We start from the raw sequence: 12,516 nt of genomic DNA, 5'->3' as shown, positions 1-12,516 counted from the left end.
ACAGAAAAGCTTTTGCTCCTCACTGGATTAGATGGGCCAGGTGGCAGAGGGTGACAAGAGGACATGCAGGTCCAAGAAACTCATCTCTGTCCTGGCCTAGATGATTTGCTTGTGTGTCTTTGTTGGTCTGAATGCTGGACATGCTTGATGAGGTTAGAAACAAGCTATATCGAAACCATAAGCATTTCATCCACCATAAATGGGAAGGGATTGGGATCTAGGAAATGGGCAGCCAGTCTTGACTGGCTCATGTTTGACTAGACTCTGTGTATTTTTCTGCTGCAACCTCTCTGTTTCCTGTGCATAAAATTCCCTGAAACTATTAGACAAGCGTAATTTTCTTCCCGGAACTCCATACAGTTTTCTCATAGCTTTGCGGAAGAATGGAGTTATTAAAAAGATGTATGTTTTGCTCACTTCCAACTAAAAAAGCATCAGCGCGCCATGGAAATAGGTAGTGAAAAGACAGCTCTGTGTTGATGCTGCTTATTTTTATTTGTGTGTAATTTACAATGAGAGCTGGGAAGGGTAGTACACTTCTCAGGCTACTAGAAACAAAAAAGCTCTATGAAATCTAGTCTGAAATCTATTCCAATTGGGAAGAAAAAAGTCTAAGTTCAGTGAAAAGAGAACAAATCATTTCCAGACTTCTCTGATTTGCAAAGCTGCTTATTCATTGCATATTCTCAGGCCCTGGTGACAGAGATTGAGTTTCCCCTTCACTGCCTCTTTCACTCCAGACCAACCCCTAACATCTTGAAGTGATCAGAAGCTAAGAAAGGGCACGTGTCACTGGAGGCCCAGATTAAAGGGGAGAAGAAAAATGTATTACAGCTGCTGTGAGAAGACTAAACATCTCCAGTGGTGCCGAAGAGCTAGTGCCTTCCTTGCAAGTTCAGCAGTGTTACTTTTCCTCCAGATTTTGAGCAAATTCCCCATGCATTCGATGTCACTCAAGAGTAAGGAGGAGACCGGGGAACAGGAATTTGTCCTCCCATCTTTCCAGGCTGGCTTTTGGAAATCACAATATAAGCCTGTCATTTGTGGGTGCTCTTTCATCTGGCTATGTTTCCCATTGCTGCTGGCTTTGTGTTATTTGGGAACAAAGCAATGGAAGAGCTTTTGTGGGCTATGGAGTGGAAACATCTCCTCACATAGGGACTGCATAATGTAATTTGCCCTGCTAACATCTATTTGGATTAGGGAGAGGAAGCAGGACCAATTTTTATGAAAGAAAACAAAGAAAACACATGGGCACCTAAAGAGGATTTTAGCAGCTCTTTGAAATCCCTTTATTTGGGTCACTTACTTACAGTAGGTTGGTTTCTGTCAGCACTGGTGTAAATTGGTGTCTGGAGTTGGTGTCTGGAGCTCAATATGATTTGTTTCAGTTCATTTGGGCACAGCTTGACATGAAAAAGATGCTGGTGCATGGAGGGGGAGGGAGAAACGGGAATCAAAGGAAAAGGCTCGTGCCGAGATCATGCTACGAAAGGTAAGGAAGCAGCCGGCATGAGCTGCCCTGGGAATGAATCTGACCACTTCGCCTGCTCTTGGGGTTGGTGACACACAGCTTCCATTTCCCCCCAGCAAATTAGGACTCAAAGTGTTTTTGGTCCCAAAGTATCTGTGTGGTCAGACTCGCAAGATCTCTCCAAATATCATCTCCTTTCCCACCGTCTCCAGTGGTCTTTCCTTTTAGGGCTGGGCATCAGCCAACATTTGGCCCTGAAAAATACCTCACAGCCCTTCCTGGGAAGCGGAAGAGGAAAAAAATCAACCCATGTCAAAGGAACAAGGGCTGAAATAAAGGGAGAATCTTTATTCGCCAGAGGACAGACCTTAAGAGAGGAAAACAAAAGCTGACTGACTTGTCTGTTTGAGTGCCAGGATATGTTTCTGAACCAGCTAAACCAGTTGTGCTTGCCGCTCTCCAGGTGATACAGTATAGCACAGACCATGCTGGTGAGTGTGGTCTCCAAAGGAGAAGGGGAGAGTGCCTATAAAACTGCACAGGTATCAGCAGTTTCTGAGTCCCTGCTTCATCCTGTGGCTCTCCAACACAAAGATTATCATATCTACATGGTGGGTTCAGGACTTCTCACTGAAAAGGGGCCAGTGCCCTTTGAGTCCTAATTTGCTACTGCGTTTGTATACATATGCACAGAAACACACACACACACACACATGCAGAGTCTTGTTTGTGGATGCAGAGATGCAGATCTTCCTCATCATAGGCCTTCTGCTGCTTTATGAGAAGTTATAATCCCCATTTGGTAACATCAACAGTTTCACAGATATTCTCAGCTTTCCCTTAAGCAGTGTCTCAGCAACCTTTATATGAGCTTTCATAAGTGCCTGGGAATGTAGCAGTGCCAGAATTTGATCCTTCAGGTTTTTTGCAATTTCATTTCACACCATTGACAACATTTCTCCACAAGGTCATTCAGAGACTTTGGACTCAATGTAATATGTATGAAATCAGACTGTTTAGCAGAAATGCAACTCTCACAGCAATCGGGTTGCGGGATGTTATCTGCTGTTACCACTTGCTGTTTCCGTATTTTCATTTTCCTTTTGTTAAATCTTTTCTTTCCTTTTCTTTTTGCTTCCTCTTTGTATATATTTTTCTTTTCTATTTGCAGGAACTTCTGTTCTTTTAAATAGCAAACTCTTTTAGTGACATGTTTTCAGCTCAAGGTAGATGTCCCGTTTGTGTTAAATGTTATATCCTGGTCAAGGGATGCAGCTCTCAAACAATTTGCACAGAGCAGACTAAATGTTTTTTGCTGCTACAAAACTACTCTTTTTTTTTTTCTGCTTTCTTTGGTCACATTGTGCATGCTGCGTCTCTTACTAGGCACATTCTGTCCCTTGTCTCAGTTGTTTCTTCCTACAGTAATTTCTCCTGGTCTGCAGATAGCTTTGCAAAAGCAGAAGCCATCTCCGAAGGCTGGATGCTGCCTAAACTTTCTTAGTTTTGAGCGCTGTGCATTCTTTCTTGCCCACAAAGTTGCTGTTTGTATTTCACAGTCCTGTTGGTGCAAACACCATCTGTCTTTATATGGAAATTTGGTCCTTTGCTCTGTAGATCCAGGCTACCATTTCTTCTGGCTGTCTTCCTGCCAGCAGTTGTGATACGATTTGAAAGCACTCTGCAGGCTGGTGAAGCCCCACCACTTCTGGTCAATCTGGTTTTCCCCAGCAGGCTTCTTCCCAGTTCTGAGAAAATGATTATGATTATTGTCATGACTTGAACTAAGGATTCTCAAAACCACTTGTTTGACCTGTGGTCTCAAATATGCTTTCAGTGCTTCCTCAGCTTCTCCTGTTTTTGATTTCTCCTGTGAAACTGATATCTCCCAGTTCCTGTCAGGGTATTTCTTAAATGTTTTGCTCTTTCTCTGTTGATTATTGTCTGTTAAACAATGCAACACCTATGAGTCTATAATTGAAAAGGAAATAGCTGACTGTACCTCCCTCAGTTTTCCTTTCAGATCCTTTTGCATTTCACACAGATGCTAAGAAAAAAAAAAAAGCATTCTCTGCTATACTACTTTGATACGAATGGAGAAAGTGTACCTGTGCAGCAATGCAGCCAGCAACACCCTCTTGTTTAGGTGTGCAATTATAAATGTGAGAGTTAAAGAAAGCAGCTCAAATTACAATGTACAAATGATTGAAAATGACACAGGCTAGGCTTGCCTACTGTGGGCATGTCTGCACGGTACAGATGGCTCCCTGTATATGTTACAGTGCCTGCAAGATGGGCAGACTAATAGCATGGTGATGACTTCATGGGTGTAACTTGTTCTTAACAGAACACAAATAATCTGATTTTCCTGCTAGATTTTGGCAGCTGAGTACATGCCAAATCCCAGAGAACTATTTCTGCATGTTGTGCTGTAACACAGCAACCAAGGCAGAACAGCAGGTGTGGGAAGCCAAAATGGCCTAATTACACACAGGTGACATTTGGTTACATATAAATGCAGGCAAACACATCATTCCTTTGGAGCATGGGAGAATCTGGCTGCTCTCTTGCAAAAAGCCATGCTAACTGCCTGACATCTAGTGCTGGTAGACAGAGATGCAGCTGTGAAGGTTTCAGCCTCCTCAGCAACAGGCTGTCTGCACAGATTCAGGAATGACTGTGGATGATACAGCACCTTTTGCACTCAAGACAGGAGAAGAGCCACCCCAGCTACTGACCACAGGTGTGTAAGGGGCTGGATTTTCAGCTGGTGTAAGTTGGAGCTCAGACTGCCAAGGAGCTATGCTAATCCATATCACATGAGCATCTAAAATTTGTGAAGGGGATTGTACAGCATGCCTGTTGATGACTGCAGGGTAGCAGGGATCTGGGAGGCCCTGCTAGTCCTATGTATATGTCTAAGGTGCATTTTATTTCCTTTTTTTTTTAAGTACCATGGCTCCTGTTTTTGGGAAGCAGCTGCCTGTAGAGTACTATAGGGCTTACAGGGTAGGGTTTACATGCACTCCTTGTATCCATCAGTACAGCTGATCTTGACCCAACAGTCAAGCTCTGGTGATGCCCCATCAGAATGCAAACAGGCAGTTGGTTCCTGTTCACAGTCTGGAAACCTCTCTCCCCTGTGAAATACCTGTTTGCTCCTATCCTCTGTTTCTTATGCCACAGCCAATCATTTATCCATGAGATGACCTTCCCTTTTGTGTCATGGCTGCTAAGTTTCTTAAAGAAAGCAATAAAAGTCATCTAGGGTTCTAGCTAACCTGGAGCAGTTTCTCTATTTGTAAAGGGTTTTCTCTTGCTGTTGCTGGGTGAAAGACACTTATGCTTGGGAGGAAAGCACCTGAAGTAAGCACCTTTGCCCATTGTGAGTCTCATGTGTGCAGAACATGGTCCCTGCACCGGAGCCACAAAGCAGTCTCTAGGGCTTGGTACTTCTTCCCGCTAAGAGCTTGGCAGGGAGTCCCATCAGCACCCTAATACACGAAGGGACCTCAAATGCCAAGAGGAAACCCTCAAGAAATTTTAACAATGTATCTAGTGCTCTCCATTTAATCCATTATAAATTTATATGGCAGAATAACCAATGAGAGTTAAAAACATCTAGAAAGAAAAAGGCTATTTCAGTGACAGTGTCCTTCTGAGTGCCAGCAGAGGCTGTAATACTGCAGGAAAAGCAACTGAACTTGAGCGGTGTCAGGCAGCTGAACAGTGCTGTGCTGAAAAAGTCCTGTTTGCTCCCAGAAGAAGGAAGGTAGAGAGAGCTGACTAGAAAGCAACAGCCCCCCAGTGTTTCCTTGTTCCCCCAGCAGTCTGGGCTACTGATCAGCTGTTTAACAGTTCAGCCATATGCTGAAGGCATATAATGAAAAGGCATATGATGAAAAGCTTGTGAGTGCATATACTCCTGCCTGGAAAAGGATGATAGAAGCAAATTGGACAGGTACAGGAGAACTGTACATAATTTTGGGGCACTTTTTCTTTTCATCTGTGGATATTCAGTCCCATCTGACCATCGCAGTCCCTAGCATGGGTGTTTCCAGCATGCTAAGTTACTGGACAGAAGCTGTGAAACACCTGGGCTGTCTAGTTGCCTTGCAGGTCACGGGTTCTTTGTTTCAAAGTGTGGCATCACAAGCCCATCCCTTGACAAAGACAACTTGTTGAGGATGAAATGAATCTTAATGGTGAGTATGCTGGCGCTAGCTGCCTCGGCTAGAAAGTGGGATCTGGAAATGGCTGCAATCCCGCCCTGACTCTGCAGAGAACTGCGACTGTGAGCAGCCTTGGTGCGGTGCCTGCTGAAATCCCACGCCAGCCTTGCTGCCTGGAAGATGGAGGTGGCTGTGCCACCCAGGCAAGGCCCTTGGCAAACACCCCTCTGGCTACTCCGTCGTGCCCTGACTCCCCCTCCTTCCCCAGGGGCCCCAGCCCCGCCGGGAAGAGGCAGCAGGAGGACCGGAGGAAGGCTCCAGCGAGTGCATGTGAGGGTTTGAAGCCAGTTTTCCCTCAGCACAGCAGCTTTTAGGAGGCGCGGCCGCTGCCCCGCCACAGCCCTATTCCCGCGGAGCAGCGCGGCACGGCCCCACCGCCATTTCCCTCCCGGCCCCTCGGCGTCGTCATGGCGCCGCGCCGCGCCCCGCCCCGCCGCGCGGGGTTGTGGGAGCGCCAAGATGGCCGCGCCCATGTGAGGAGAAGCCGCCGCCGCCGCCGCCCGGGAAGGAGCCGCCGGAGCCTGGCCGCGCCGCTGCCGGGGCCTGCCGGTGTGGGGGGTGCTTAGCCGTGCGCCTCGTCTCCGTTGCAGAAATAATGTTGATATCGGGCCCCCATGTCGGACAAGTGTGAAGAGAGGGCGACGATGATTGCGGCCGGGGACCTGCAGGAGTTCGCCCCTTGCGGCCGCCAGCACTGCCAGCGCCACCCGCACGCCCTGACCCTGCAGCTGCGGCGGCTGCAGCCGGCCTCCGAGCTCTGGTCCTCGGACGGCGCCGCCGGCCTGGTGGGCTCCCTGCAGGAGGTCACCATCCACGAGAAGCGCAGGGTAGCGTGGCGGGCGCCTGCGGCCGGGCGCCTGCGGCATTGCCGTGCTTGGGGGGGTTGGGTTTGGTTTGGTTTTAATTGGGGGGTTGGGGCCTCTTTCTGCTTTTTGTTGTTTGTTGTGTTCGGGCCGCGGGCTCTCCTCGAAGCGCTGCCTCTTCTCCGCGCTACATCCCCGCGATGCTGAGCCGGGACGGGCGGCCGCAGCTCAGGAGAGAGGTCCTCAGCTGTCACTGATGGCTCTTCAAAGCAGCACCGGCTAAAAAAACAGACCAAAACCAAGCCAAAACAGTGAGGTGTTGGGCATCATCCATGCCGAGAGCGTGAAGCCTCTGTGCGCCCCGTCCCCCGTGGGTCTGGCACCACTGTGCTCCTTTCAAGGACATGGAGAGGCTAGGAAAGGGCTGTCCAAAGGGGTCGGGGCAGCTGCCCCATGAGGAGAGGCGAGGAAGACCAAGACCCCTTGTTTTGGGGGGGAACGGGGAAGAGGAGTGTAATGAAGGTCTGCAGGATAATGAGGGTGATGGTGAAGGTGAACGTGGAGCTGCTGCCCCCCAAATTACATGATAGTGAGGGAACTGGGAGACACCTGCTGAAATTAATGAGACAATTGGTTTAAAGCAGGTGCTAGAAACTACTTCTTTATGCACAAAAAAAGAGAACTTATGGAACTAGCTGCCACAGAGAGTTGTGGAGGCAGACAGCACCGTCCAGCTCAGAAAAGGGTTAGACAGCAGGCCCGTAAATGGACACTAAAGAGAACAGGCAAAGAGTGAGCCCGCTAATCCGGTGGTTACGGATAGCAGTGGAATAGAGAGCAAGAAGTGACCAGGCTCGGGCACTTTGCCTAAATAGCTTTTCTTGCTGATGCTGTTGTGAAGGTGATGGGTAGATGGACCTGTGGTCTGACCCCATTGGGTATTGCTTGCAGTCGGTCCTGTTTGTTTTATTCAGAAACAACAGACTGCTAGCTGGCACACCGAATCCGTTGTACTAGCTGGCAGCAGTGAAGCAGGATGTTCCTGAAAAGTGTTCCTTGGATTTAGCAGTGGAGGCAGAGTGAGAACAGCAGGCACAGTGCTTGCTAATAAGGACTTGTTTTTACTCTTCATCTGTCCCACTATGTCAAATTACTTTCTTCTGGTTTTGACTGTGGGACCTTTCTTTTTTTAAAAGAAAGGGAGGAGGCAGGGAAAAACATCAGAAGTGCAAACCAGTGCTTATTCTGCTTTTCAGTAGCTTCCAAAAATCTTAACTTGGTTTGGTCGATTTATTTGAAAAGCAAAGTGATCACTTAAAAATGATCATTGAGAAATTATCACCAACCATAATCATACGGCTTATTAGATTATTGTCCTGCTGTTGGTTGAATCTTGTAACTTTTCCTAAAACTCTTGGTTTTCAGGAAAGTTGGCAGTTGAGGAAAGGTGTCAGCGCTGTTGGGGAAGAAGTGGACTATGATGAAGAGCTGTATGTGGCCAGCAATATGGTCATTTGGAGCAAAGGAAGTAAAAACCAAGCATCTACTGTTTATAAGGCTTTCACTGTTGACAGCCCTGTCCTACAGGTATGAAAATGTGGAAAGGTAGCAATTGAATGAGTGCATGTTAGCTAAAGGATACTAGCTGACTGTTTTCAAAAGGTGCTTCAGGGTTCTAAGGTGGGTTTATTTTATGAAATACAGAAAGATCAAATTCAATAGTAACAGCAGATTGTTCTTCCGAAGTAATTGTATTGTATTTGGCTTTAGGCTTTATGGTGTGACTTCACTATACCCCAGGAAAAATCTGAAAAAGCTGAAGGTAAGTTTTATGCTTATTTTAATGCTGAGCAAATACTTTGAGTTTAGTTTGCTTGGCATGAGAAGTTTAGTCATCAAGAACTGCTATGTTAATATGTTTATATTTTGTATATAGGAGATATCTAAGGAAATAGAGAAACTTCACTGTGTGTTTTTCCTCAGTTTCAGGTAGCAATGAAATAGTAGAGAAATGTATCTGCATATTGCAGAACTCGTGTATAAATGTGCATAGCATAGAGGGAAAGGATTACATTGCTGCTTTACCTTTTCAGGTATGTGCTTTATTTATTTATCTTTTCCCCCAAACAAAGTCCTTTTATCTGGTTGTACAGGATATTGGGATGGGGAGGCATATATGAAACACTACTGTCAGTGACTGCATGAATTCTTCATTCCAGTGGGTGAATGTGACAATGTTGATTAAAGTGTGACTTTGTAGTTGGGTGTTAGAATACTTCATTCTAGTCCTGCCTATAACCTAAATGAAAAGAATTGAAAACTCTGTGGAGTTATGTAAGAATGTTTTGTTATATTGATGTCCTGTACTTTGAGGGTTCTCAGACATTGTAATGATGGGTCCCAGAGCAAGTTTTTCTGATGAAATAGCAAAACCTTAGAAGCTTGCCCAAAGGAATGGACCTATGAGAATTGGAGCATATCAAGAATATTCACCTGATTCATTCTGCTGGCTAAAGTATGCATGGCAACAGGCTGTGAGATGGAGATTATACTGCTTTAAACCGCTGCAGCCATTTCTGCATGATTGCAAAGTCACAGACTTAGACAAGTGTATTATGTTATCAGATCTGAATAGTAACAGCAGTCAGATGTAGGATGTGGGGAAGTACAGGTATGCCATCCTCGTAGTTTGAGAATGGGCTCTGGTTTACGTTACACTCCTGTCAAGAAAGGCCTAAACATTTCACTTTGTTATAAGTAGATATTCAAACATGCAATATAGTAAAAACTTGATTTTTTTGTCATAAATATGTTTGTAATTTTTTATAGGTGGCAAATGTCTGGCCAACAAAATATGGTTTGTTATTTGAGCGCAGTAGTTCTTCACATGAAATGCCTCCAAGTCCACCCAGGTATGTAGTTAGTAGCTTTTGACTGTTTCATTATAGACTGTTTGCAAATCTAATGTATGAGTACAAGAGCTGAAGAGCGATAATGAAAGGGTCTATGTGATTCTTAGGGACAAGTCAACTTAGAAGTTGGATGAAACGTCATGAACTTGCAGGAAGGGGTTGTATACTAACAGTCATAACTCTGTATCTGATATTATGTTGTCTTAAGAACTAGTTGGGAGTGGTGATCCTGGGAACAGGGTATGGGAGGCAGGCAGGGTATTACTAACCCAATTTCATTAAGGTCTGTCCTGGAAATTAGTTCCCGGCTATGAATTTGATGGTGGAATGGGAGATTCATTGAGGGACTGTTGTGGAGAAATTTTCTCTCAGCTGCAAAATGCTTTGAATAGATAGAGCATCCCTCCCTGACGTTGGCTGTCTCCGCTGCGCAGTCTCTTCCACATACTTGGTTAGGGTTGCAGACCCTGTGCTTCATGGCTGGACATACAGCTGAGAGGCAGAGTAAAGAGTTGGTTGGTATGCTGATGAGCAGCCTGAATATCTGCTTGCTCTCTCTTGGGCTTTGTGTCCATCCTAGGCACTGTTCTCTCTAGTCCTTGGAAGAGTTGGGATTAAAGACAGAGATCTTCAAAGTGCTCAAGAGGGGATCACCTGAAAAATCTTTGCTCAAGCTACCTGAAGTGGGTGTTGCATTTTAATTTTAGTACCAGCTTAATTGTTAGCTTGGACGGCCCATTCAGTATGCGGGTATGGTGTGTTTTCTATGCCCTATCAATTGGGGATAGCACAGTGTCCTGGTCCAGTTAAGAACTGAGTTAGGCAAAGAATTGGGAGCCCTGCTCTGCTGGATCTGAACCCTTGGCCATGGCTAAGGATCTTCCTTTATTCCTGGTGTCTAGCAGTTGGCTGCCTGTCTGCACTGGACCTCTTTGTGGTCCAGTGAAGAGTAAAGTTGCACCAGTCCCAGGCTTTCCTGCTCTCTGATGATTTGCAAAACTCCTGGTTGACTGTGCTCAGTCCAGCCTGCCACGAAAGTTCCCCCTTCGCACCTGCCACTGTCAATGGTTGGCTTGATTGCTACCCTATGTTAGATGAAAATTACTTCAGGGGTGTCTGCTGCATTGGGACCCTGAGGAGCTGTGGAACCCAAGCTCTTCAGCTGAGTTTGGGTTAGAAGGATTTTCTCCTCTTCCTACTACTTTATCACCTTTTTTCCCAGGCCTCAGAGAATCGCCGTAACTCAGCTGGTGCCAGCTCTGTTCATTTGGGCCAGCCAAAGTCTCTGGTGTGGCCAGCAGATGGGGTCATTTGCCAGTGCTGTGGGAAGACCCAGCCAAGACCAAGCCATCCTGTTCGATGTACTACTCTTCGACTTGCTCAATGAATCCAGCAAGCTTCCGTTAATGGAATATATGTCTCTGTGTTAGATTTCAGGTTCTGACTTTGTTAAGGCCTGAGGAGCTGGTTTGGAATCACAGCAGGTGTACCAGCTACCAGAGAGGGCAACTGTACTTCATAACACTTGGTTCTGAACATATTTTCTTCTGTTTATTTCCAGAGAACCTTTGCCTACTATGTTCAGCATGCTACATCCGTTAGATGAGATAACACCTCTTGTTTGCAAGTCTGGAGGTAGGTTTACACCTTTAGATATGTCACTTGGAGTCCATCAGTGTGGCATCAAATGCTTAATGTAGCAGACAAGCATTTTCTGTATTATGAAAATTGCAAATAATCACTCTTTTAAGAATTCAGAAATGGGTTATTTTAGCTGCTTCATCTACTGTTAGGAGCAGTTGATGCTCTATCTTCTAAGATGTTCAAGGAGTCCAAATAAGAGCAAATTTATCTTTGTGGTGGTGGTGTTCTGGCATGTTACTGGATATAGAGCTAAGAACTCCAAGAAGCAGGTTGTTCCCTTTATGTCTTTGTGATGAATATATAGTAGTGCTACTGAAGTCACTGTCCATTTTAAAGCTATTCTAAATGCTCTAAAATCCAACACTTATGTATGTAACTGGTCAGTGATTCAAATTTGTGATTAGGTGACCAAGGGGTTTTTGAGATCTACCCCTAAACATCAGCTCTCTACACGGGCTCCTTTCTAGAAAGCTTTGTTTTAGGGAATGGGAAAGGAGGTTTCATGTCCTTTGTATTCAGACTGAGGCTGTTATCCTCTCCAACCTAGTTGCAATCCACCTGGGACATATTCAGCTAACATTGGCACCTGTCGCCCCTTTCAGACATTATACTGGTTAATTTACTCATAGTTAAATTGGGAATTCCAGTGAGAAGTGTTGGTAGCTTGAGAGAGAAACTGAAGTATTTTCAGGTCATCTAGTGCTCTGGTCACCAAACCTTACTTACCTCTATGGAGTAGGTGATTCTAAAATCTGCCTGTGGCAGTGGTTGGGGAAGTATGCTGAGTTCTGTCCTTTTCCGTTTGCGTTCCTCAGACGCTTATTTGAAAATTGTCCCCTTCTAAGGGCAGCGTTTTAAAGCGTTATCAAACACTGAAGGCAGGTAGTGGTTTTTATAGCTGAGGTGTTGTCAAGAAAATCAGTGCAAGTTAGAGGGAAGAATAAGATTCAAAGCCCAGTAAGCAAAACATTCTGAGCGGGGTACTCAGTGTGATCTAGGGAAGAAATACTGCTAGGTTTTTCGGTGACTGGTTTCCTAATAAATAACCTTTGTGTCCTGCTGTTGGTTTCTTCAGATTCCTGTAACTTTTCTTGATGCAGAGCTAAAAAGTTGGAGCAGGGAAACAAGAAGTTTGTGTGTTATTGTCATGAACCATTGGGAGAGGGGAAAGACGAGAACTGATGTGAGTGTAGGCAAAGAGGAAGAGAGATTTGAAACTGTGGAAGGAAGATAGTAGGAAATGCACAGCAGAGCAAGGAAGATTAGGCATGGTGAAAGCATTTTATAGTGAAAGGGAAAGAGAAGGTGGTAGCAAAAGAGGCAGTGGTTGGGACTATTGAGTGGGCACATTTCTTCCTTGTTTAGTCACAATCCCAACCCATGACTACCAGCTTTTTTCTTGTCCTGTGCTCCTCAGGTGGAGGGACTGAAGGAGGGGTGTCAAACAGAGA

General features: G+C 45.5%; 1 protein-coding gene across 4 annotated transcripts in view; it reads left to right on the top strand.

Moving 5' to 3' along the window:
• The first annotated feature begins 6,142 nt into the window (after positions 1-6,142).
• The window catches only part of ANAPC1 (anaphase promoting complex subunit 1), a 44,710-nt gene continuing 38,336 nt past the window's right edge, over positions 6,143-12,516 (top strand). For 2 of the 4 annotated variants that reach the window (XM_026110463.2, XM_026110462.2), the window contains exons 1-6: positions 6,143-6,533; positions 7,935-8,096; positions 8,280-8,331; positions 8,493-8,602; positions 9,339-9,421; positions 10,983-11,056. In XM_026110463.2, coding sequence (XP_025966248.2) covers positions 6,321-6,533; positions 7,935-8,096; positions 8,280-8,331; positions 8,493-8,602; positions 9,339-9,421; positions 10,983-11,056 — 694 coding nt within the window. In that variant the 5' untranslated portion in view covers positions 6,143-6,320. The remainder of the gene's footprint in view (positions 6,534-7,934; positions 8,097-8,279; positions 8,332-8,492; positions 8,603-9,338; positions 9,422-10,982; positions 11,057-12,516) is intronic. The other 2 variants (XM_064510067.1, XM_026110464.2) reach the window with 2 other exon arrangements.

The sequence above is a fragment of the Dromaius novaehollandiae genome, chromosome 3 (assembly GCF_036370855.1).
Source record: "Dromaius novaehollandiae isolate bDroNov1 chromosome 3, bDroNov1.hap1, whole genome shotgun sequence".
Lineage (NCBI taxonomy): Eukaryota > Metazoa > Chordata > Aves > Casuariiformes > Dromaiidae > Dromaius > Dromaius novaehollandiae.
The sequence above is the reverse complement of the archived record's forward strand: the minus strand, read 5'-3'. Positions and strand labels throughout refer to the sequence as shown.